Below are 25437 nucleotides of genomic sequence, written 5' to 3' on the forward strand. Positions count from 1 at the left end.
ATTTCTTCTAATAGGTAACACTAGATTCTATGAAGATCCATTTCAGTTCTTAACGTCTCCTCTCCAGTAGTCTGAATCTCTGCCTCTGCAGTTAGGCTGGGTTTATTGGAACATCAAGGCCACTCTTTATCTCGTAATGGTCCCTTTCACGATCCTTTTTGAGCACCCAAGAAATTAACTTTTTTTTTTTTTAACGTACAAAGGGAGATTAACGATTTTAAAAGATTTTTACCTGTCTCCACAAACCTAATTGTTACAGCTACAATCAGCCATGGCACCTTCAGTTTTGCCCATTTGAGGTTCCATGTGCCCCCACACAGCATCTTCCCAGCAAAGGTTTTCTGCCCAATTATCATTAAACATTTTTTTTGAACCCTTGAGCAAAATACTGTGAATACAAAGACATCTGACAGAACTTGCCCTTAATAGGTTCACTTCAGTTAGGAAGACAATACAAATACTGCCTCATGTATCCAGAATCTAGCTATTTGAGATTTTTAGAACCATCAAGCAAAATGTAAATTCTTCAAGCACCCAGAATATATCACGAAAGTCACCCATTTATAGCACTTTCTAAGAAAGCTCTTCAAAACCCGTGCATTGATTAAAAAAAATTTTTTTTCATCGAAATAATTGTGGAGTGATCTAGAGATCCCATATACTATCCCACTAGTTTCTTCCAGTAGTAACATTCTGCATCATTACAGTACAATACCAAATCCAAGAGATTGACATTGATATAATTCAGTCCTTACCTCATTCTGATTCACGTTTTACATGCATTCACTTGTGTATTTAGTTCTATGCAATTTTACCATATTTAGATTCATGTGACTACCACCACAAATGATACAGAACACTTTTAAAGATCCCTCCTGCTATCCTTTTACAGTCACAGCCACTTCCTTCCTTAATCTCTGACAAGTCTGTAATTTCCCATATCTCTGTAATTTTTTCATTTCAAGGATGTAATATATATGAACTATACAATATAACCACTGAGATTGTTTTTTCATGCAACGTAATTCCCTTGAGATCAACCCAAGATATATATACAACAGGTTCTTTCACTTCCATGTGTTTAACATGAAATTTTGCAAGTACAGTATCTGGTTTCCAAGCCCACATATCAAAAAGTGACAATCTGTTGGCATGAAATAAGGCCCCCAAAAGCGTAAAAACTAGACAGCAATATGAAAGCTCAGTTTAGAGCCACTATGGTGTAGGACCAACCACACCCACTTCAGTTGCCCTGGAGGATCATTGTGTTACAGAAGAAAATTTGAGACTTACCGTGACAGAGTCATTAAGGAAACTATTAAATGTGAAGAGGGCAAGAAAATACAATGTTTTACAAAATCTCATTTTAGGTCTGCACTTAAAATGTCATTGGTGGTGTATATGTATTGATGTATATTAAGTACAGAGTTTGTTCAACAGATATCATGACCTTGAAAAGCCTATTTCTTCCTGGTTTATAACATGCACCTTGTTTTGGGACTTCTATTTTCTATCCTACTATGTAATTATATCATTTTTTTTTTTTTAATTTTTTTTTCAACGTTTATTTATTTTTGGGTCAGAGAGAGACAGAGCATGAACGGGGGAGGGGCAGAGAGAGAGGGAGACACAGAATCGGAAACAGGCTCCAGGCTCTGAGCCATCAGCCCAGAGCCCGACGCGGGGCTCGAACTCACGGACCGCGAGATCGTGACCTGGCTGAAGTCGGACGCTTAACCGACTGCGCCACCCAGGCGCCCCTGTAATTATATCATTTTGAATGCATGTGAAATTTAAATTTTTTGAGAGCAAAGACCTTTTGAGAGTCATATACCAAGGATCATAAAAACAGGCATCTAGGAAATCAAGGCCTAAAGAAAAGGGACTTGCTCTCAAATCACAAAATCATCAAACATTGAGAAAGCTGGTCCCACAACCTGAATCCTGTGACCCACTTTACTGCCTCTTATTTTTTAACCATGAGTTCTTCAAAGCTGTACATATAGATGTCTAATAAATTCCAGGTAAATTGATTGTTTGTGTATCAGTGATAGGTTTTATGAGAGGATACAACTAGGAATTTTATTGTTTATCATTAACACAGACTAAACAGAACGAATATAACACACTAGACAAAGTGACAATGAAAAGGCATTACAACGAACTCTGTACAAACAGTGGAGTTGACTGAATCTTACTGGGGTGGAAACGATTTTAAATTCTAAGGTCAACGTATAAGACTAACATCACATATTAAGAAGATTACTAAAATCGCCTCCGGGGACGCCTGGGTGGCTCAGTCGGTTGAGCATCCGACTTCGGCTCAGGTCATGATCTTGCGATTTGTGAGTTCCAGCCTAGAGTCAGCCTTTGTTTTCATAGCTCAGAGCCTGGAGCCTGGAGCTTGCTTCAGATTCTGTGTCTCCCTCTCTCTCTGCCCCTCCCCGCTTGCACTCTGTCTCTCTCTCTCTCTCTTTCTCTCAAAAAAATCTTTAAAAAAAAAAATCTTTAAAATCGCCTCTTAAGTACTATCCAGATCACATTTTTTTCCCACCTGAGCACCAGTCAAGTAATTGGTTTACATTTAGGAACAGGTACAAAACGATATACATTATACATGTTATCTTTAAACAACAGAATCACTCAACAAGACAGAGGCTGGCACAATGATAGGCACAGAAGAGACCCGCCTGAGGCTTTAAAGATCAGATTATGAAATTTCCCACTTATGTTCCCTCCTCCAGACTATACTAGCTATTGAGTCTGAAGGCCTGTGGGAGAACTCCCTCTTCACTTTGCGTTTATGAAAGTTGCATGTGCTTAATGCAAATCTATTGTAGGTCAAATGGCCACATGGTACTTGTGGTCTCATCCCAAGCTCAAATGGCAGACTCCTGAGGCTACTTTCAGAACACAGACCCAACACCTCATACACATTCCTATATTTAGTCAGGTCTTTCCCTCAACAAGTTTGCCAGAAAGCACCTAGCACTTTCCCTTCAAGAAGCTAGAGATTTAAATCTACTCAAGCTTTTAAAGTTTTAGGTGATCTGGAAAAAAAAGTAAAGTAACAATTTATGAATTTTAAAGTGTCCAAGTTTTCACATAAATTCTCCCATTTAACCTTCACCCTAATTCTCCAAAGGAGTTCCTTAAACTAGAGCTAAGTAACTTGCCCGAAGACAATGGTAACTAATTAGTAGAATTAGGTCTAAAATCCAAATTCCCTATCTACAAATGAACTGCTCCTTTCTAGATAGGAATCTCAGGAAATAAAAAACTCCTCTCGGCTTCTTAGCAGCGAAATGTTGGGATTGTTTTGTAAATCAGATTTCCTCAGATTTCATTTTGCATGGCCTAAGATAAAAATTGTTCTGCAATTTCTGCATACACCACTCACAAAAATAATGGAAGTCAGCCTAAAGATTACGATGGAGTGGGGCTGGGCAGGCTGAGAGGAAATGATGGTTTGGGATTAAAATTTCCCTTTGTTATTTTTGCAGGAAGTTCCCTACATGGAGGCCAGAGCTAGCACTACTGCCATCTGCTGGTTGGAAAGAAAAACCATTCATATGTTAATAGTCTCGCTACTATGGTGGTCGCAAAGGGGAGGTTTCTTAGGTTTATTAAGAAATCTCCAGGGTTGAACTTTGCAAGTTGTATTCTGAAACAAATCTCCATAGATTCTCATGTAGCAAGTCCACACACAGGGAACTGGTATAAGGTTGTGATAGATAAAAGGTATTATTTTCCCTGTCACTAAACATAAGGCAATTTAATTTGGCAAACATGGCAGATGACCAGTTGTAATCTCGTACTATTTACAGTTGAAGCTACTTAAAAAACAAAAACCCAATACACCAGCAGGTGAAACAATTTTATTTCACAGTTGTCTTTAAAACCACAAAGACACTATGTTCTTCATATAAAAACATTAGTACAGATAACTATACTTTCTAGAAAATGATTATATAGACCCTCTCAAAAAAAAAATGCATACCATCATATGGTTTCAGAGAAGTAGCCTGGGAAAAACACATCTGGGCTGATTCCTAAAACATACCATAAGACCACCCTGCATCTTTTGGTTCAAAGTATAGATTATTGTCATCAGTACGTGCTCCTGAATTCTTACATATTTGATAATATACAGATAGACTGGTTTATGACTTAATGTTCCATTGGTTCATCAGCCTTTTCTGCAGGTTCATCAGCAGGTTGAGCAGGCTGTAAGGGGAAGAAAAAAACAAAATAGGTCAAAAAAAAAATCACTTGACTAATATATACTTCTTATCACACTTATTACAGTCTGAAAGAATTTATGAGAAAAGGGGTTAGGAAAGATTTTGGATATTCAATTTTAGTTGACTGTCCTGTTAAAATTTCTGAACAAAGTTTTGTTTTTGTTTTTGTTTTTAAACAGACGTAATTTTATAGGTCTGAAAACCAAAGCATCACTGAACAATTCCAGCATTTTACCATATTGTCTTGGTTAGGAATAAAGGCCTTCCTTTTATCATCACTACTAGCCTTAGAATATAATCAGTAGATTTTAGGCATTCTCTTCCTCTTTGGCACTAATAAACAGAGTGAAAACATGGTCAAACCAACCAGCTGTGTGGAACTCACAGCATTCTCCCCAACAGTGCTGGTTCTTACCAACAGGTTTAAATACAATGCAAATCTTGCTTCTCTAAATAGTACCAACAATATCCTCTCCAAGGTGAAAAAAAAAATTCACACTGTAGAAAACAGTGTCTCTCCAGAACACTTTATTTTCAATTATACAACTATCAAATAAGTATCTGTAAATAGCCAATGTGTATTCTTTTTTTTTTTTTAAAGAAATTTTATTTATGTTTTAATGTTTATTCACTTTTGAGAGACAGAGACAGAGCACGGGCAGGGGAGAGGCAAAGAGAAAGGGGGACACAGAATCCAAAGCAGGCTCCAGGCTCTGAGCTGTCAGCACAGAGCCCAACGTGGAGCTTGAACTCATGAACTATAAGATCATGACCTGAGTGGGAGTCAGACGCTCAACCGACTGAGCCACCCAGGTGCCTCGCCAATGTGTATTCTAAATATTCAACCAAAAAGACCAGTATTTCCTGACCCTTTTCTCAGTATTTGTGAAGAGCCAACTTAGTTTCCAGAGGGTCCCCAATGAACTTTCCCTCAGTCCTCACTCCTATAGACTCTTGGCCGGCCCTGTGACTTGTTTTAACCAATAAAATGTGCAAAACTGATGCTGTGCCACTCCCGAGCCTCAGCCTTTTAGAATGTCTGGCAGCTTCCACTTTGGAGCTTTTGAACTTTTACAAGCTCTGAGACGCTACCCTGCTGAAGAAAGGTTCTGAGAGGACTCAGCCATCCTAGCAGCAGTCTCAGCCTTCTAACTGTCCCTCTAAGATATACCAAGAAAGTCTGAATAAAGAAGACATGTGAGGGGAAGCTTGGGTAGCTCCCTCAGTTAAGTGTCCAACTCTTGATTTCAGCTCAGGTCATGGTCTCATGGTTCATGAGATTGAGCCCTGGGTCGGGCTCTGCTCTGACAGTGTGGAGCCTACTTGGGAGTGTCTCTCTGCTCCTTCCCTGCTTGTGCTCGCTCTCAAAATAAACAAATAAAATAAAATAAAACAAAACATTAACAAAAACAAAAAACAAAAAACAAAAAAAGGGGTGCCTTGGTGGTTCAGTTGGTTAAGCATCCGACCTCAGCTCAGGTCATGATCTTGTGGTTGGTGGGTTCTAGCCCCACATCAGTCTCTGTGGCGACAGATGGGAGCTTGGAGCCTACTTCGGATTCTGTGTCTCCCTCTCTCTCTCTCTCTCTCTCTCTGCCCCTCCCCTGCCTTGCACTCCATCTCTCTCAACATTAACATTAAAAATTAAAAGAAAAAAAAAAAAGACGCATAAGTAGAGCCATCTTGGATGTTCCAGCCCCCCTGCTTCAACTGACTTCAACACAAGAGGCCCTAAGTAAGACTAGCAAAAGAATTATTTAGCCAGTCAACCCACAGAATTGTGAAAAATAGCAACAGATAACTAGATTATCAACCCTCTTTCACTTATGTAGATAACTGCTCCCTCAGTATTTCACATTACTCAGTTCTAAGTTCTCCTACTGTCATTTGAATTATGAGCCTACCTCAATAATTAAAAACAAAAATGGTAGGTTTACACACTTGTGGTAGGAACAGCAGCTTATGACAGAACTAAAGTCTCTGGTGTAATGATTAGTTATATACCTGTGCCTTTCTCTGTGGTCTTTCTTCAAGACCTTCCAGGAATGGAGATACATCATCATCATCATAAATCGTAAACTCCAAGTCTTTACCAACAATTCCAATGGAAACATTCTAAGGGGGAAAAAACGGTAAAAATTAAAAATCAAGAGAATTTAGGTTGGAAAAATGTTTATGATTAAATGGGTGAAACAAAGCAGAATAAACGTTTATATAGCACTTAAATAAGACTTGAAAAACACTCAAGTGTAGAGAAAAAAGGAAGAAAACTGTAGACTCTTATAACTTGCAAATTTCATATTTTGATAATCACAAGTAACTTCAAAGGTCTATGCCACCAAGAAATTCGCAAATTGAATCATAATGAGAATGTGCTGCAGACCAGTGTAATGGAGCAAGTCACTTAGCTAAGCAGTAAGCCTAACTCCTAAGAAACAATCAGGTTTGTTTCTTGTTTAAGAGATGATGGTTCTTAACAAGGAAAGAGAGTAAGTAGTGGGTTATAAAGTGCTGAAGTTGGTGGGCTCCTAGAACTATGTTCTACATATTAAAATTAAAGACCAATTCTTAAAATGCTCAGTGAATGCTATCCAGTGTAAAATTAAAATTTTAGTAAAAATTTGAGGCATAAGGATATATAGGCCTTCTCTCAATGATTTCACTGAATCATTATCTACGATTCAGTAAAAATATGAAATCAGAAACCCAGATACCTGAGCAAACTTTTCCAAAGTGTACATGTCAACAGTTAACTATAAACCCAAATTTTAAAAGACAGTCATCTTCAGTGATAGCATTATGGGTACTTTAAACAAATAAAAATAATTTAATGTACATTCCTGATTTCTTTGAAAAAAAAATTACTTTTATGATAGGAAAAATTATTTTCAAAAGATTATCAAGCTATAAATTCTTCACATACATATTACATAATAATTATCTAATCACTGTAACAAAATGGATTTATAAAATGCTGACTGATACCTATACTCTGGTTAATGATCATTCCTGCATTGTACTATATGGGTCCCTAGATCATTCAATCTCTTCTCCTGGACATCTTCTAACATTTTCCATTCTCATTTCACTGAGAAAACAGAAGCAATTAGAAGAGAATGTTCACAAGCTCCCATGGTATCATATCCCTAGATCCTCTCCCTTGCTGTGTTAATGAATAGTCAAATTTCCTGTCTAAGGTCTGTCTACTTTTCTTCCACCTGTGTACTATTTAAGGACACTGGTCTAGCAGTTTTTCTCATATTCCTCCTACATAAATGTTTCCCTTTACAGGGATTATTCTTATAACCATGCACCAAACATGCTGTAATTTCTCCCCTCTTAATTAAAAAAAAAACAAAACAAAAAACTTCCCTTAATTCTCTTCCAGTCACCACCCATTTCTCTGACCCTGCAAGAGAAAATCTCCACAGAGCTGCCTCCAGTCCGTCCTTGCCCATTCTCTACTGATTCATCCCTTTCAGGCTTTTGGCTCACCATTCCAATGAAACCGTCTAGTCGAGTCCCCCATTACATTTAATTCTCACTGCACATCTTCCTTGATGTATTACCAATTTTTTGTTCCCTCCTCCTTGAAATAGTTTCTTCATTTGCTTTCAAGAATGTCTCACTTTCTAAGTTTTCCTCCTATCTCCCTGGTCATCATTCTCAGTCCTTTTTGCTGATACTTACCTTCCAATCTCTGAAGGTTAGAGTGCCCCTGGCCCAGGCCTTAAACCTCTTACAAAACTATGATTCCTTTAGCAGTGTCATCCAATCCAGTCTCAAAATGCCGTTTCTACATAAAGACTCCAATATTTGTAAGTCTAGGCTAGACCATTCTCCACCAAACTTTAGGGGAGACACATCTGATAAATGCTGTTTTTTGTTTTTTTTTTAAAGTAAGCTTTACACCCAACATGGGGCTTGAATTCACAACCCTGAGGTCAAGAGTCGCATGCTCCACTGACTGAGCCAGCCAGGTGCCCCAATAACTGCTTATTTTATATCATCAATGGACAATAGGCATTTCAGGTTTAATAAGTCCCAAGCTAACTGCCTGATCTTCCACAACTCCCACCCCCAAACCTGTCCCTTCTACTGTCTTATCCATCTCAGTAAATGTAAACCTCTCCTTAATCTATCAGGCCCCAAATTTTGAAAACAACTTGTTTTGTTGTTGTTCTCACACCCTCACAACTAATTCGTTAGCAAACATTTTTAGCTCTAATTTCAAAACATACCCCAAACTGAACCACTTACCTCCCCCTCCAACTCCATAGCTCTGCTCTAATTCACCACGTTCTCTCATCTGCATTACCTTAACAGTTTTAAAACTATTTTCACCCATGTTGCCCACTATAATCTGTTCTCAAAATGGCAACCAGAATGACTCTTTAAAACCCAAATCAAATCATGGTATTCTTCTGCTCAAACTCTTGACAGCCCACTCAGAATAAAACCCAAAATACCTACAATGGTTTATACATGATCTGGCCTCCATTTATCTGACTTTATTCCTTCTCTTTCTCTTGATCACTGACTCCAACACTACTAGCCTCCCTGCCTCAACTACAAGGAATGTTCTGGACTCAAGGCCCTTATACTTGTATTCCCTGGATTAATCTTGTGGTAGACATCTGAATGGCTCACTCACTCACTTCCTTTAGATATTTTCCTCAAATTTCACTTTCTTGACCATCCAAGGCCATCCTTGACCACCCTATTTTAAATTTTCCCCAGCACACCTCCTTCCTATACCCAGATGGTCTTTCTCATTTTAACCTGTTTTATTTTTTCTGTGGCATTTATCACCTTCTAATATATTATATAATTTACTTATGGGTATATATTCTCGCCCCAACTTGGATAGTATGTTCCATGAAGGCCAAGATGCTTGCTGTGCTTATATTCTCAATGCCTAGTGTCTGCATGTGGTAGGTGCTCAATACATATATTTGTTAACTGAGTTAATAATACAAAAAGGTATCAGGGCGCCTGGGTGGCTCAGTCAGTTGAGTGTCCGACTTCGGCTCAGGTCATGATCTTGCAGTCTGTGAGTTCGAGCCCTCCATCGGGCTCTGTGCTAACAGCTCAGAGCCTGGAGCCTGCTTCAGATTCTGTGTCTCCCTCTCTCTCTGCCCCTCCCCCGCTCATGCTCTGTCTCTTTCTCTGTCAAAAATAAATAAACATTAAATAATAATAATACAAAGGTATTCTGACCTGCTAAAGAAACGTAGGGCATTCTACATAAAACTTACTGGCTTTATTGCTTTACACCAAAAAGAAATGTTTAAAAATCATTGCAAAATCAGATCACTTAGTGAATAGCTTAAAGAGAAAGAATGAACCAAGGCAAATCTCCCAAATTGAAGAACTGTGTAGTACACGCCTCTATTACTTATACTTATGAAATAAGTGATTGACCTGTAATGTTAAAACTTCAAGTTGAAAAACATGATTATCTACCTTTGTAGTTAGGTCCTGTTCTGCAGGAAGTGTCTCTCGTAAGGCACGCAGACCATGTTTAACCAGTTCATTCAAATTGCCTATGTAACAAATTAACAATTATTTCTTAAGTTCATCTTCACATGAGGCTGCTTTTACCAGGTCTACAGTCTGTTATTATGGTTTTAGTCACATAATAAATATATCACAATAAAAAGCCAAAATTTTAATGTTTAGCCATATAATCTTCTAATAATAATAAATAACATTGCTATTATTTTACTTAAAGAGGAGAATACATGATTTTTGTTACTAAATTTCACCTTTATGCTAAATTAAATGAGAATCCTCACTCACAAATGCTACAGCTCAAATTTTTGTAAAATGTATTCTGTGGAATTTATTTGCTCTTTATAAACAAAGTCTGCAATATTTCTATGTGGCCAGTATTAACCTGATACCAAAACTAGACAAAGATATCACAAGAAAATAAAACTACAGATCAATTATTCTTATGAATACAGACACAAAAAAAACCTCAACAAAATATCAGCAAAATGAATCCAGCAACAATTATGTTTATGTAAACATTTCTATATATAGTTACTATTATAAATCATGATCAAGAGGGATTTGTCCTAGGAATCCAAAGCTGGTTTAATATTCAAAAGCCCAATAATGCAATACACCACAATAGAATGAAGGGTAAACAACCACACAGGCACCTAAAGAGATGTCCAAAAAACATGTGTTAAAGTCCAAGACCACTGTTTAAGCAAAGCACTTGAAAACCCGCCCCATGATCACATCTTCCATCATCATTTTACCTTTCTTTTTCATAGCTACCCTCATTTCTTGTCTATGCACTACTTATACAGAAATGTCTATGTGGCTAAAAATAACAACAGAATCATAGAAAACTAAAAGTTGTCAACAGAACTTATAATTGGTAACCAATACAGTGGTTCTCATCTCTGGCTCATCTCTGGAGGGGACAAAAAAAAAATTACTTACACTCCATAAACCCAGACATATGTCTCTCCAAGTAAGTACGAGCTGATTGAGAACGTGCTCCAATGGACATAGCTCTACAGTCAAAATAGTTAGCAGAGGGACAGGTCTGGAAAATGTGAGGGCCCATATCCTACAAACAGAAAAAAATACACATACATATATATACATACATTACATATATATATATGTACACACACACACAATTTTTGACTTTGAGCTAAAAATTACGAAATTTCTAGTCAGTTTTGAAAAATCATCAAAATATAACAAATATTCTATGAACTTACATCATAACCAGCAATAAGCAGTCCAACACCATATGGTCTCCGGCCATATCGTTGCGTTGGTATCTGGGTCTCTTAAGCTAGTTAAAGAAACTGTTCTAACAAGGAATAAAGTACTATCTTTTTTTTCAAGTTAAACATTATTAACAAAGAGCTTTGGTTTTTTAATTGCTGCATAATCCATCACAGCAAAGAGAAAATAAAAGAACCGTATTTCTTTGGCCCCATATTAAAAAACATTGGGAGGGGGTGCCTGGGTGGCTCAGTTGGTTGAGCATCCGACTTTGGTTCAAGTCATGATCTCCGGGTCTGGGAGTTCAAGCCCTGGATCAGGTTCTGTGCTGACCGCCTCGAGCCTGGAGCCTGTTTCAGATTCTGTGTCCCGCCCCACCCCCTACCCCCCACCTCCCCACCCCTCTCCTACTCGCATGGTCTCTCTCTCAAAAATAAATAAACATTAAAAAAAAAAAAATTTTTTTTTAAATGTTAAGACTATCCACAAAACCTAAGAATGAGTGCCAGCAAAATGATCTCCTCTTATGTAGAGTACCTCATCTATTTTGGGTGAGAGGTTAAGAATTTGGGGGGATATCTAGAACCACCAATAAAAACTTTAAATCTCCTCTAAAAATGATACTTGAATAGTTTTCCTGAATTGGGCTTCTCTATGTCTGGAATAGGGCTGATGAAAGAGCAATCTAATGCTTTACTTAGAACATTTTTCCATGGCAAAACTTCCCACAATTCTAAATTTTAAACATTGTTATTGAAAAGTAACTAACCTTAAAGTTTTCAGAATCTTACCTATCTTATGTATTATATTCCCAATAATTAACATAAGCATTAGATTATATTTTATATAATAATTAACATAAGGATTAAGTATCAAAATTCTTTGAATTTCACATCCATAAATCCTAACATAAAAAGGATACTGCTTCCAATTAGAGAGACAAGACGAGACACAGGAAGAGGTCTGTCAAATACAAATCTGGAATCCAAACACTCCTGGCGCATAAAATTACTAAAAAAGAAACAAGAAAAATTAGTTATTTCAAATCAGAGTTATTTCTATCTAAATAAAGTAGTTTGATATCTTTTTGCTTTTCCTCACATGGATTAAGAAAGACATGCCACAAGGATGCATTTTTATACTGAACTCTGGGGCATGATGAGGTTTTTAAAAAGACTAAATATTCCTTAGCTCTAGATAAACTTGGTCTCTGAGTAGTTTAGAGAAGGCTGAGCAAGAAAAAAAGAGCAAGCTCTCTTTTCTTACCCTTTCCCACTGTCAATAAGATTGTCTTAATTCTAGGTCTTAAACCAGCAAAAAGAGTAACTATTTGCTTTTTTTCTTGAAAGCTGACTGAAATTTCCCCGAAAGAGCAAATGCAAGGAATAGAATCCATACAAGGACATTGCTACATGTTCCTGCCAATGTTGCTCCTCTCCATAAGCAGCACTCTAAAGGAGACACAGAACACTAGACTATTGAGTCTCACTGTTAAACATACCAAGATTCAAGCAGATGTAACATTGGGGAAAACAGAATTCATGCCTAACGATTAAAGACAACAAGATAAACAACAGGGAAATGGATATGCACCTTTCTTTCCATGTTGCTTTGTCTAGTTTATGTGTATGTCACATCTGATAATCAAATGTTGACTGTGGGAACCATGCTATTTGTTCACTACTTTTATTTAAGCTCATTTCCCAAGGCTATCTATACTGCATTGCCCAATATGGCAGGTATTGATTACATGTGACTGTTAAGCACTTAAAAGGTGGCTAGCCTGAACAGAGATGTACCGGAAGTGCAAAATACACCTGAAATTTCAAAGACTCAGTACAAAAAACAATGCAAAATATCTCATTAATGAAGTTTTTACATTGATTACACATTTACATGGCAGTATTTTAGATAGATGGGGTAAATAAAACGTTTGACCATGGAACATATTTTACACTTTCAAGAGCTCTCAGAAACCAATAATGCCGTCACTATCTTGCCAACCTAAGAGAGCAGGCGACTCACTGGATAACTCTAAAATCTTCAACAGTGGCATTACTATTTGCGTTTCGTGCGTATATTCTTTCTTCCCTAATTAAATCACAGGCTTGGGGCACCTGGGTGGGTCAGTCAGTTAAGCGTCTGACTTCAGCACAGGTCATGATCTCACAGCTCGTGGGTTTGAGCCCCATGTCGGGCTCTGTGCTGACAGTTCAGAGCCTGGAGCCTGTTTCAGATTCTGTGTCTCCCCCTCTCTCTGCCCCTCCCCTGTTCATGCTCTGTCTCTGTCTCAAAAATAAATAAACACTAAATCACAGGCTTAAGAGATTAGTTTTGGCTAACTACCTTCGACCTCCCAACACACACATTCATAAATTACCTGAAAGGCACTGTGTTAAGTGCTCTACATGTCAGGCTATTCAACAATAACTCTGAAACAGAACATACTAAAAGCATCAATGGTGTAAGTAACTAGCCTCACCTCAAATCCTAAGTGGTTTCAAAGCCCCAGCTCTTCACTTATATGTCTCTCATCTCTATCTCCTCTGGACTCTCACAGAAATCTACCTGTTCCTCTCCACTTTCTACCTTGTATTAAAGATATACTACTAGATTTTAAGTTCCTAGAAGACAAGATGTATATCTGACTCATACATACAGAATGAATATCCAGTAATGAGCTTCGCAAAAAATAAATATCTTACAAATACTGGCATATTAAAGTAAGGGTAGGTCTGCCGATCCTTAGAAACCAGACAAAAGTGTCAAGCTCTTCTTAGACACAACATTGTCTCAAACAATAAACACTGAGTTAACAAGTATCGCATTATGAGGTGACTTCTCAAAAGCTTTAATCTTAACATGGCTAATTGTTAGTAGTTACTACTACAGGGATCAAGAAATGGAATACTTAGTAACTGAGCCCAAATCCAGTAAGGTATTCACAATCTGAACTTCTAAACTCTGCCAGACAACTTCCTAAAACATCGTATCTTGATGAATCCAAATGGATGTTTCTTTTGCTTTTCAAGATCATACTCACCATAACAGTCTAGCATCAGCAGTAAGTCCCGCAATCGAGATACCAATATGGTTGTCAACATGGAGAATTTTTTTCTGATGAGCTGCAAGCTCTGACTGTGCCCTCTAAACAGAGACATTACAGAACATAAAAATACATTTACGATTTTATTACCGACGCAGTGAAACTTCTGACAGTTCCCTTTTCTACACGAGGAAGATTTATTTACTGCTGTACTTACCTTCAATGCAACCAGCACTGCATGGGTTTTTGACTTCAGACCAACTGTGGCTGAACCTTGTTTAACAGCTTCCATTGCATATTCAATTTGATGAATCCTGCCCTAAAAAGAAAACAACACATCTTAGAGTCATCTTGTAAGATCCTTTTATATATTTAAAATTGATTTAGTGGTCCCAAATCTCAGGGGAGTATGGTTAACTCTCAAATGATTTTTCTTTTAAACTAGGAAACTTACTTTAATGATAAATTTAGGTTCCAGGATGTCTAAAATGATTATATTCCATTTTGCCACAGCTTACACTTTCATGAGTTTCTAAAGTCACTTCACAGATATAGTATAAAACATTTTTACTGGGACACATGGGTGACTCACTCAGTTGATTAAGCGCCCAACTTTGGCTCAAGTCACATGTCACAGTCTATGGGTTCAAGCCCCGTCGGGTGTTGTCCTGACAGCTCAGAGCCTGGAGCCTGCTTGGGATTCTGTGTCTCCCTCTCTCTCTCTGCTCCTCCCCCGCTCACGCTTTGTCTCTCTCCCTCTCCAAAATAAACATAAAAAAAAAAAAAAAATTAAAATAAAGAAAACCACAACATTTTTACCTGAGGGCTCCAAACAGTGACATCATTGTCATACTGGTTGCGAAACTGAAAATAAAAGAAAAAAGACCTGTTAACTTAAGAACACTACAAATTCCAGTTTTTAACAAGCTCTATCATTACAAACTGTTCTCCCATCTGTTTCCATTCAACATTAACACCTGCTATTAATACAAACTCATTGGAAGATTACTGCTATACTCAGTTGCAAGCAAATTCTAAATTTACCATGAGCTACAAGGGAGGAGCAGATCTAGATAGGACCCATCTTTCCAACTTCCAATTCTACCACTATCTATAGCATTCCCTTTGGGTTCCGTTCCTAAAGTTCATAGTGTCACCTTTCCTTCCCATCTCTGCTTAGGCTCTTCTCTTATACTGGGCCCTAATAAATGATCAAAAGCGCTTTTTCTTTAACCTCGCTCAAATGTCTATCTCTCTAAGTCTTCTCTATTTTTCTCCCAAAATTCCAACACATACTCCCATCAGTTCTTTATCTACACTCCCTTTCTACTTTATGATTAGGGACATGTCAGATTTATCTTTGAACCCTTACTGCACTTAAAACGGTGCCTTGTACGTATAAACATTCATATTGAAGGAAAAAACACAAGAATGTTCTCGGGAAGTTAGATGTTAACACAAATAGCTACACAGCCAGAACCATTACTGCTTTAATAAGGGTACTGAAACAAGTCTACCAGCACAATATTGGGGAAATAACCCGAGGGGTGAGAAAGTTGAGTGCTGGAATGGCAGACATGAGACTGGAAAGCCCCGAGCCCTAGACTGTGTCCGTGGTAACACCACTTCTCTCAGCCTCGGTTTATTCACTTGGACAAAGTGAATGAAAAGAACCCTTTCTGATCGAGTGTAGGGGAGAGAAAAATGAGACGGGCCCACAAGGAAAATAGACGCTGTCCTGGAACCCAAACCCTAGGATCAAGCCCGCAGTGGCAGTACAGGGAAGCCGCCAAGTCAAGTCCCTATTTCCTCCTCTCCTACATAGAGCACGAGGAGCCATTCTGAACCGCTCGAAACTACTCCGGCTGTAGGAACTTGAGGGGCGAGCTCATCTAGTTGACCGAGGAGGTAGTGTCCCAGGCCCGGCAGAAAGCGCAACAAGCCCGGGAGAAAGGCCGCACTACCCATCGCCCCTCTCCCCGCCAGGCCGGAGATGCTGAATCACCGCTGGAACCCTCCCGTCGGCCGAGGTTCCCATACCCCGTGGCCCCAGGCCGCTCTGAGGATGACCGAAGGGGCGGCTCACCATCCCCCAGTCGGCGGATCTTTGCCCCAACCCTGCCTGAGCTCGGAATCCAACGCACCATGGTTCCGGCGCGGGTCTGGCTGCGGCCTCCAGCAGAGGTGCGGACCCAGGAGCGCGGCCGAAACTACTGCTCGGCGATCTACAAACAAGTCTTCGGATTTTGACGGCGGCGGCGCAGGGCAAGGCAATCTATCCCAGAGATATCGATAGGCGCCCAGCGCTACCCCACCCTCAAACTCCCAGATCAACCCCCCCAGTAGGCGGGGCCTCGTCAGGAGGCGGGGTTGAGATTGGCGGGAAATCTTGGGCGGGGAGTGCCCGCGGCGGCTGAGAGCTTCGGGGCGGCCACTACAAAATCGCCCTTCTCGGATCCTCAGTGATTATTACCTGTGTATTGCCGATTCCCTCCAGTTTCTCACCGCTCGGCTGATACACCTGAAATCGTTCGAGACGACGCCTGCGACTACAGGTGATACAGTGTGCCGCTCGAAATCTCTCATTCAGGGTCCACAGAGATTTGGGGTATTGTGTGACTGGAAGAAGAGCGAGGCTGTAAGAAAGGCCACAAAATAATGGTTCGTTTGTTTGTGTCAACCACACTCTTCGTCAAGTACTTTGTGTACACGCATTTCTTTCTACTTCGGAAATCCTTTTCTCCATTCCCTGGAGAAACCATTTTTCAAGGCTCTGTTGCCATTGGTCCCTCTTTAGTATCATTACTGGTTTCCCCTACATGACTTTTAACTCCATGAGGGCACTAATGCCTTTCTCTGGTGTCAAAATCAAGCACGATGCTTGTTTTTTCTTTATTTTGTTATAATGTTTTAATCGGGTAGATCAGACCACTGAGAAAAACTGGACATTTTCTTCTGAAACACGTACTTTCTCTGTTGAGAACTTTTGGCAAATCCACAGAGAGTTTAGCACAGCTCTGCAAATATCTGCCAATTTAACACCTACCCTGTACCAACGTTGACATATTTTCTTTATAAAGTAGGAAAGTTAAGTACCTAGACTCAGGCAAGGTCCACATTGAAAGTTTGATCCTTAATGATCTAAGCTTTTGCAGATGAAGTAACAGACTCAGGTCACTTCTGTGATTTGCTCGAGTTCAGAGCAATTTAGTATCACAGTCTGTTTAAACCTTTCACTTTGATATTTTGGTCTTTTTTTCTCTGTCAAATATTTTTCAGGTTAAATATGACTCCCTAGTATTCAGCATTATGAACATACGATGTTTTATTTAACCAAATCCCTGTTGTTTAATATTTAGGTTCCCCCCTACTCACCAACTCATTTATGAACTGCTTGGTACATAGTTTTGCTTGTATATGCCAATACTTCCTTCTTTAGAATAAATTCCTAAAAATGGAATTGCAGAGTCAAGTGAAGTGGATTTTTCCAAAGCTTTTAATAAAAAGTGCTAAGCTGCCCTCCAGAAATGTTTTATCAGTTTATACTGTCCACAATAGTATATGAAACCTCCCTGGTGGTCTAGTGGTTAGGATTCGGTGCCAACCACAATAGTATTTGAGGGTACCCTCCTCCTTAAATTCACCAATACTGGTTGTTGTCATTTTAAAAAGAATATATATTATATATATTATATATATATTAATATATATTATTTATAAATTATTATTATTATATTATATCTTTTTAAATGTTTATTTATTTTTGAGAGAGAGCATGCAAGTGAGCGGGGGAGTGGCAGAGAGAGAGTGGGACAGAGGATTCGAAGCAGGCTCTATGCTAACACCAGAGAGCCCGGCTCAAACTCATGAATGAACATGAATGAGATCATGACCTGAGCCAAAGTTGGATGCTTAACCAAATGAGCCACGAGGCACCCCAAATTGTTGTCATTTTAAAAATCACTGTTAATTTAGTGGATTAAATTAGCAGATTGTTCTCTTCTGTTTCTCTAGCACCCAGCACAATGCCTAGCATATACTAAATGCTTAATAAATATTATTTAATGAATGTTGAGTGCAAAAAGTACATTTAATAATTGTTATATAGTACATAAACATTTTGGCAATTCTTTTCTGCATATGCGTATATTCACATGCTTCAAAAATAAGTGTAATAAATATATAATTGTTTTTAGAAATAAGATCATACTAAACTGTTTTATACTACACTTTAAAAGTTATGGCCATGTTTTCGTGTTCATAAGTAATGATATATATTATTTTCAATAGTGACATAGTATTCCATTGTGTAGAAATACAATAATTAACTAAACTATGGGTGAACCATTAGCTTATTTCCAAGTCTTCATTATTATAAAAATACTATAATGAATATTTTTATACATACACACATTTTTGTACTTTCCTGATTACCTCCTTATGATGAATTCATAGTAATGGAATTGCCAGGTCAAAGGGAACTTGCATTTACAATTATGATAAATATGGCTAAATTACGAAAAAGCAAAAACTTATATCAATTTATATTCTACAGTGCCTGAGAGTCCACTTTCTTTATACTTTCATCAGCACTGGATAGGGTAAGTACTTCTTACCTTTATCAATTGATAGGCAAAGAAAAAGAGGAAAAAAAATCTCTTTAATTTTACTTGTATTTTTTGCTTCCTAGCCAAAAAAAAAAATCTTTTCATGTATTTCTTGTCTGTTTACATTACTTTAGTGAATTGCCACTTAATTCCCTTCCTCAGTTTATTATTATTAGTCATTTTCTCATTGATTTCCAGGAGCCCCTGCCCTTAGGTAGTTAACCTATTGCTACCGTGTTACTTTTGTAGAAGGAATGTATTGAATACAAAGAAAAGAAACCCAATGAAGCTAGTTCAAGTAAAAGTTAGGGGGAGGGACAGCATGGGGGATACTGTAAGTATGTAACAGGGAATCACGTAACACTCAACATAGGGATTTTTAAAATAATGTCTACTTATTTATTTTGAGAGAGAGGGAGAGAGAGAGAGAGAGAGAGAGAGAGAGAATCCCAAGGAGGCTCCACACTCAATGCAGAGCCCTGTGTGGGCTTAATCTCACAATGGTGAGATCATGACCTGAGCTGAAATCAACGGTTGGACGCTTAACCCACTGAGCCACCCAGGCACTCCAGAAATTTTTTTTTATTTACTAAGCTACTCCTAGTGCCTAGAACAAAGCCTAGCATAATAGTAGGTACTCATTAAATATTTGTTAAATGAAAAAATGAAAGAATGATGAATCTGTCACTCTCAAACTTGTCCTTTTGATTGTTATCTCCTAAATAAATATTTAGGGCTTTGTGATATATCCTTCATTCACAGTGATTGGCTAGACTTTTCAGAGGCTCATATCAAAGCTCCTCTCATAAGCCATCAGAACGGGCATTTGGTTAACCTTTTGGTCAAAACTGAAGGTCCTAAGCACTTACTAAAGTTTTTACATGACTTTCAGCTCTTCATGTTTTGGGGATTTGGCTTAGGATGCATCTTGGTCTTTAACCAAGAGTTGAAAAATTGATCAGTAGAGATATTTTGTAGGAAGAGTGGGTCAGCAAATGTAGCAGTACTTCTTCAATTTCACTCAACACTTGTAACTTTATGCATTCTTTGGAAACACCTCTTTCCTCACCTTACCCCAATGAGCAAATACTGGCAATCTCTTGCTTGCACTTGGGTAAATATATGTCATCTGGCAATCAGCTCAATGTCAGTTGCTTGCATCTGTGCTATATGCCTCCAGCTTCTTTCTGTGGGGGTCTCTTTACTCTTCCACGTGACTTACTTCAGCAACCCATATCTGATCCAGATATCCACGGAATGGCTTTGCCTCACACCTCTGAGTATAGATTTTGACCACTCAAAACTCATCTTTGCGGTTAGCCAGCTATCTTTTCTTGTCCAGATTCCACTAGAATGTTGGCTCTATGGAGGCAGGGGCTTTTCATCTATTTCATTCACTGCTGTAGTCACCTGTGTCTGGTATAGTACCTGCTTAATAAGTGCTACTGAGGGGCGCCTGGGTGGCTCAGTCGGTTGAGCGTCTGACTTCAGCTCAGGTCATGATATCGCGGTCCGTGAGTTCGAGCCCTGTGTCGGGCTCTGTGCTGACAGCTCAGAGCCTGGAGCCTGCTTTGGATTCTGTGTCTCCCTCTCTCTCTGCCCCTCCCCCACTCAGGCTCTGTCTCTCTCACTCTCAAAAATGAATAAATGTTAAAAAAAAAATTTAAAAAAAATAAGTGCTACTGAAGTATTGAGTGAATGAATGCCTCAAATATAATCCTGACGTGAATCCACTGTGACCCCCATAACCCCCAGCTCTAAGGGACATATATCAAAGTTCCATTAAAGCCTCTCTCCCTGGGCATGAGGTGAGGAAAAACCAATGTCAACACACTGCACATTAAAAACCCTCTCAAAATCTTCTAAACTTCAACTTTTTTTCTGACTTAGAAGTGGATACACAGGTAAATTGCAAAAGCAGCCCCCCCCTTTTTTGCAATTTCTACTTTTGGTGGCCTTCCACTTTACTGTGGAATGTGGGAATAATTTACTTTCTTAGAACCACACACAAAAATGAGATAGAAAGAGTCTCACTTTAACATCCTGCTACACACATATAACAATTGCACTTATTTGTTTACATATTGTCTCCATCTATTAAATCACCAGCTCTTGGAGAACAGCAACACGCACGCACACACGCACACACACACACACACACACACACACACATACATATAAAGTGTCACACTAACTAGCGCCTAACATAGTTTAAAAAATCAGGGATGAGTAAAAGTACCTTAGCAGTACTAGTAATAATTCCAGTGTATTGCACAGTACCAAAGATTAGTGTCCAACACTGTCTTTCCGGTACCCTTCTAGGAGAAGTCTTTAAATTTGGAATTATTTTTTTCTATTAAAAATATTTTTTAATTAAAAAAATTGTTTTTGTTTATTTTTGAGAGAGAGAGAGAGAGAGAGAGAGAGAGAGAAACAGAGCACGTGTAGCAGAGGAGCAGAGAGAGAAGGAAACACAAAATCTGAAGCAGGCTCCAGGCTCTGAGCTGTCAGCACAGAGCCTGATGCAGGGATTGAACTCATGAGCTATGATATCATGACCTGAGCTAAAGTCAGAGACTTAGCCGACGGAGCCACCCAGGCACCCCATTTTTAAATTTTTTTTAAATGTTTATTTATTTTTGAGAAACAGAGAGAGACAGAGCACAAGCGGGGCAGGGACAGAGAGAGAGAGTGAGGCATAGAATCCAAAGCAGGCTTCAGGCTCTGAGCTGTCAGTGCAGAGCCCGATGTGGGGCTTGAATGCACAAACTGTGAGATTATGACCTGAGCTGAAGTCAGATCCTTAACTGACTGAGCCACCCAGGTGCCCCTAAAATATTTTTTTAATTGAAGTATAACGGACATATAGTATTATATTAGTTTCAGGTACACAACATAGTGATTTGACAATTTTATATATTACATAATGCTTACCATGGTAAATGTAGTCACCACCTGTCACTGTACAAAGTTAATTACAATATTACTGACTATATACCCTATGATGTACTTTTCATCTATGTGACTTATTTATTTTATAACTGGAATTTTATAACTATTAATCCATATATTTGGAAATATTTATAACAAAATTGTAGGATTGCTTTCCCCTTGATGTTACTGTGTTAGATAGTCTCCATTGCCGCTATAGATCTCACTGTGCCTTCGCCAGTGGCTTCTGTTTGAGCTCAGTTGATGGAGGGCACTAGCAGATCAGAAGGCAGTGGGAGAAAGAGATCAGGGTATTTATTAACCTCCCACCTTCCCTCCATGTTGGCCACAAGTCAGCAGTGGTACTATATCATCTCTTGCTGTTTCATTGCCCACATTCTGATTACACTGTTTTCAGTTGTGCCTTTGGAGTGTGCTGTTTCCTGCTGGGACCCTGACTGATTCAATAATATCTAAAAATTTTACAGGGTGCAGGAGGTATATGATAATTTTTTTTTAATGTGAGAAAAACCCGTTTTCTTTTCCTGAAGTTGAGTTTGTATTATACCTCTAAGAATATTAATACTAGTAGATCTGAAACAGCTGAAATAGAACCTAAGATTATGATATATACCCTTCTCTGTTTTTTACCTGTTCAAATATATAGGATAAAAGCTTATAGTTGGCTTTATATTTTTTTTCAAAAATAAAAGGAATACACATTTATTTAAACTGTTTCAAATGCAAACAGTGTGGAAAAAAATCCCCTATGTAGAGAAAAATCCCTATTAAAATTTTAGTGATTTTTTCCCTACGATAATATATACCTAAAGGAGGAAAATTATCCTGAGAATGTATTTTCTAATATTTATAGTTTGTAATACATTGTATTTGCATATGCATATTGTAGGTATGGCTCTCTTATTCCACAGAAGTAAATAATTGCATTTCTTCAGATCAACTTGAATCTAAACCTGAGCTCCCATCCTGCCATGCTGGTGGGTAAGTCCGTCTCGGTTACTGAGCATTTCCTCTCCATCTAGGATTGTACAAAGTTTCTAGGGCCTTAATTATCATGGAAATACCTGGAAATTATTTAGTTGTCTGTCCACATTGATTTACTGCTAAGATTCCCTTTTATGCCATCTTCCCTTCAGGTCTCATGACTCTGATACTCCTTTACCACCCTTGGAATCAAATGAGTGAATCTGGCAGCCCAAGCACCCAGGTGCAGCCTTCCCCTTTGAGGTTTTGCCACCATCCTGGGTTCTGTCACAGAGCAAGACAGAAGACTTAGCTGCTTACTCAACATTTCAGCTTCAGACTTCTAAGTCTTAAGGAATCTGTCTTCCACCTCACCTTCAAAGGCATTTCTGTCCTTTGTTTCTCCTCCTTATTTCAAAAGACAACAAGAGCCTATGTTTTGCTTTTTGCCTTACAAAAATATGAGGGTCTGGATACTTGCTTGAATGGGGGCGAGGGGCAGGGGGATACATAGAATTAATATCTCAACAAAATAACCTGCCACAAAAATTTATATCAAATTATAAATGCTTTTTTTACCCTGCTTTTTTATTTAAACATTATACCATAAACATTTCATGCCATGTGCTTTTGTAATTTTTAAGTTTTCCTTTATTATTTTTGAGAGAGAGAGAGAGAATACAAGCAGGGGAGAGGGGCAGAGGGAGAGAGATTCTCAAGCAGGCTCTATGCCCAGCGCAGAGCCCAGTGTAGGGCTCGATCCCATGATCCTGGGATCAGGACCTGAGCTGAAATCAAGAATTGGATGCACAACCGACTGAGCAACGTAGGCACCCCTAAAATCATGTCACATGATTTTAAATGTCTGCATAACAGTAAGATCCTTCATCATACAAATGTATCATAATTTATTTAATTGACATTTCATAGCCTTTAGATAGCTCACTCTAAATGCAGTCTAATCTATATTTACTACCTTTTTAAATTTTTATTTTTTCTGGTTATTCAGAAGCTAAGGTTCTCTTCTGGTAATAACTAAAGCTTAGAATAGAACAATTGGAACTAATGGACATAATTTGGAAGACTAACAGTTTAAAGTTTTATCTAAACTCCATAATATAATTTCCCTCCCTCGGTATTACCAAAAGTGAGGCCTGTACAAAAGCCATTGGCATACTTGAGTTGTTTAGAAATGTTTTTTTCCAGAAATGAAGCAATTATTACAGAATATCATCTAGATAGTTGAGTAACAATGAATGTTACATGTCCGTGGGAAAATTTCAACTTGGCTCTTACTACACTTTATTTTAATTTAATTCTAAAACATCCTGAACCAACAAAAAATAACCTTTAAATTGGAGCATAGTACTGCTTTTTTCATCTATTCTTTCTACTAAATACCCTTATTGATCTTTTGATCAAATTTGCAACTACTGGTTAACAGTCAAGTTGTACCCTGAGCAAAGTCCCCACATCATTCTTGAAGGAACTGAAAACCATTAATACCCCAAGAGACCAAATGTCTCTTCTTTTGGTTCACAAGTGAAGCTTTGATATAAGAACTGCTCTAAAGAGTCCAGCCAACCACTTTCAACTCCCGGAGCCACCAATATGCCCATAGAAGGGAATGATGAAAAGGAAAATTTCTGGAGTCAGATATTTTTCATTCATTCAATATGTATTTGTTGATCTTACTATATGCTAAGCATTATCACTAAGATACTGAGAATACCTCATAAACAAACAGATCAAAATTCCAGAGGAAGAATATAATGAGATGAAATCAGAGAGGAAATGGGACAGGGGTTACAGATAATATAAGGCTTTCAGGCCATAGTAAAGACTTTGAGAGAGATGGGAAGCTACAAGAGGATTTTGAACAGATGAATGTCATGACTGACATTTTAAAAAGATTATCCTGACCCATGTGCTGAGATCAGATTATAGGGGTCAAGCAGACTAACAAGATCCAGACGCTTATAGTAATCCAAGTGAGAGATGACAATGGCTTGGACCAGGATTGTAATGCTGAGATGGTAGGAATTAGTTGGATTCTGCATGTATTTAGAAGGTGGACCCAACAGTACATTTTGCTAATGGGTTGAATGTGGCATGTAAGAGAAAGAGAGGTTTCAAAATGGCTGCCATTATCGTCCTGAACAAATGGAAGAATGGAGTCGCAGTGAACTGCAATCAAGGAGAAGTGGAAGGAGCGGATTTTGGGGAGAAAGATGATGATATGATTTTATAATATTTCAACTTTGGGATGTCTGTTAGGCATCCTAGTGGAGTTAAGGCATAGTTTGTTGGCATATGAGTTGGAGTTCAGTGGCAAGATGGAGGCTGGAGATCTAAAATTGGGAGTCATTAGGGCACCTGGCTGGCTCAGTTGGTAGAGCATACAACTCTTGATCTTGGGGTTGTGAGTTTGAGGGGTATAGAGATTACTTAAAAATAAAATCTTTAAAAAAAAATAATAAAATTGGGAGTCATCATCATAAGGAAGTTATTTAGAACCACAGACTAAAGAGTAGATAGAAAAGAGTTCCAAGAATTGAATAGTGGGGCACTCCAATATTAAGATAGAACTGGGTTTGTATGAGCTTAGCTACTTACAGATTCTAAGATCTGTAATGCCTAATTTCGCCTCTCTGAACCTTTGTTTTGTTGTTGTTGTTGTTCTTGCTTAAACCTGTAAAATGACATACTTTGGCTAGTATCTTTTATGATTATTGTGATGACTAAGTGAATTTTTCATTTAAAGTGCTTAACACACTGCCTGGCACATGGTGAATTCTCAGTAAAATATTAGCTGTTATTATTATTTTTAAACCAGAATTTGTTTTCCAAAATGTTGCTGGTTGCCTTG

General features: G+C 38.4%; 1 protein-coding gene and 1 long non-coding RNA gene across 2 annotated transcripts in view; one reads left to right on the forward strand and one right to left on the reverse strand.

Moving 5' to 3' along the window:
- Window positions 1-3851: 3851 nt before the first annotated feature.
- Window positions 3852-16288, reverse strand: PSMA1 (proteasome 20S subunit alpha 1). The gene is made up of 10 exons (XM_030332715.1): window positions 16191-16288; window positions 14866-14910; window positions 14264-14365; window positions 14044-14147; window positions 11923-12011; window positions 10991-11061; window positions 10704-10833; window positions 9711-9790; window positions 6249-6359; window positions 3852-4227 (listed from the first exon to the last, which is right to left on the reverse strand). Exons 1-10 carry the CDS (start codon window positions 16191-16193, stop codon window positions 4171-4173), a joined length of 792 nt encoding a protein of 263 aa, XP_030188575.1. The 5' UTR covers window positions 16194-16288; the 3' UTR covers window positions 3852-4170.
- A 206-nt stretch (window positions 16289-16494) lies between these two features.
- Window positions 16495-25437, forward strand: part of LOC115526147 — a 29182-nt gene continuing 20239 nt past the window's right edge. Inside the window, exons 1-3 of the long non-coding RNA XR_003972558.1 lie at window positions 16495-16601; window positions 18602-18647; window positions 22495-22586. This is a non-coding gene — a long non-coding RNA (uncharacterized LOC115526147). The remainder of the gene's footprint in view (window positions 16602-18601; window positions 18648-22494; window positions 22587-25437) is intronic.

Source organism: Lynx canadensis, chromosome D1 (genome assembly GCF_007474595.2).
Source record: "Lynx canadensis isolate LIC74 chromosome D1, mLynCan4.pri.v2, whole genome shotgun sequence".
NCBI lineage: Eukaryota > Metazoa > Chordata > Mammalia > Carnivora > Felidae > Lynx > Lynx canadensis.

Excerpts from the sequence above, each read along its gene's own strand:
- PSMA1 (XM_030332715.1), bottom strand. Across the intron at positions 14,366-14,865 it reads TCACTGTTTGGAGCCCTCAG|GGCAGGATTCATCAAATTGA; the intron begins GTAAAAATGTTG and ends TTTTCTTTTTAG. Across the intron at positions 12,012-14,043 it reads GCTGATGCTAGACTGTTATG|TAATTTTATGCGCCAGGAGT; the intron begins GTGAGTATGATC and ends TTTCTTTTTTAG.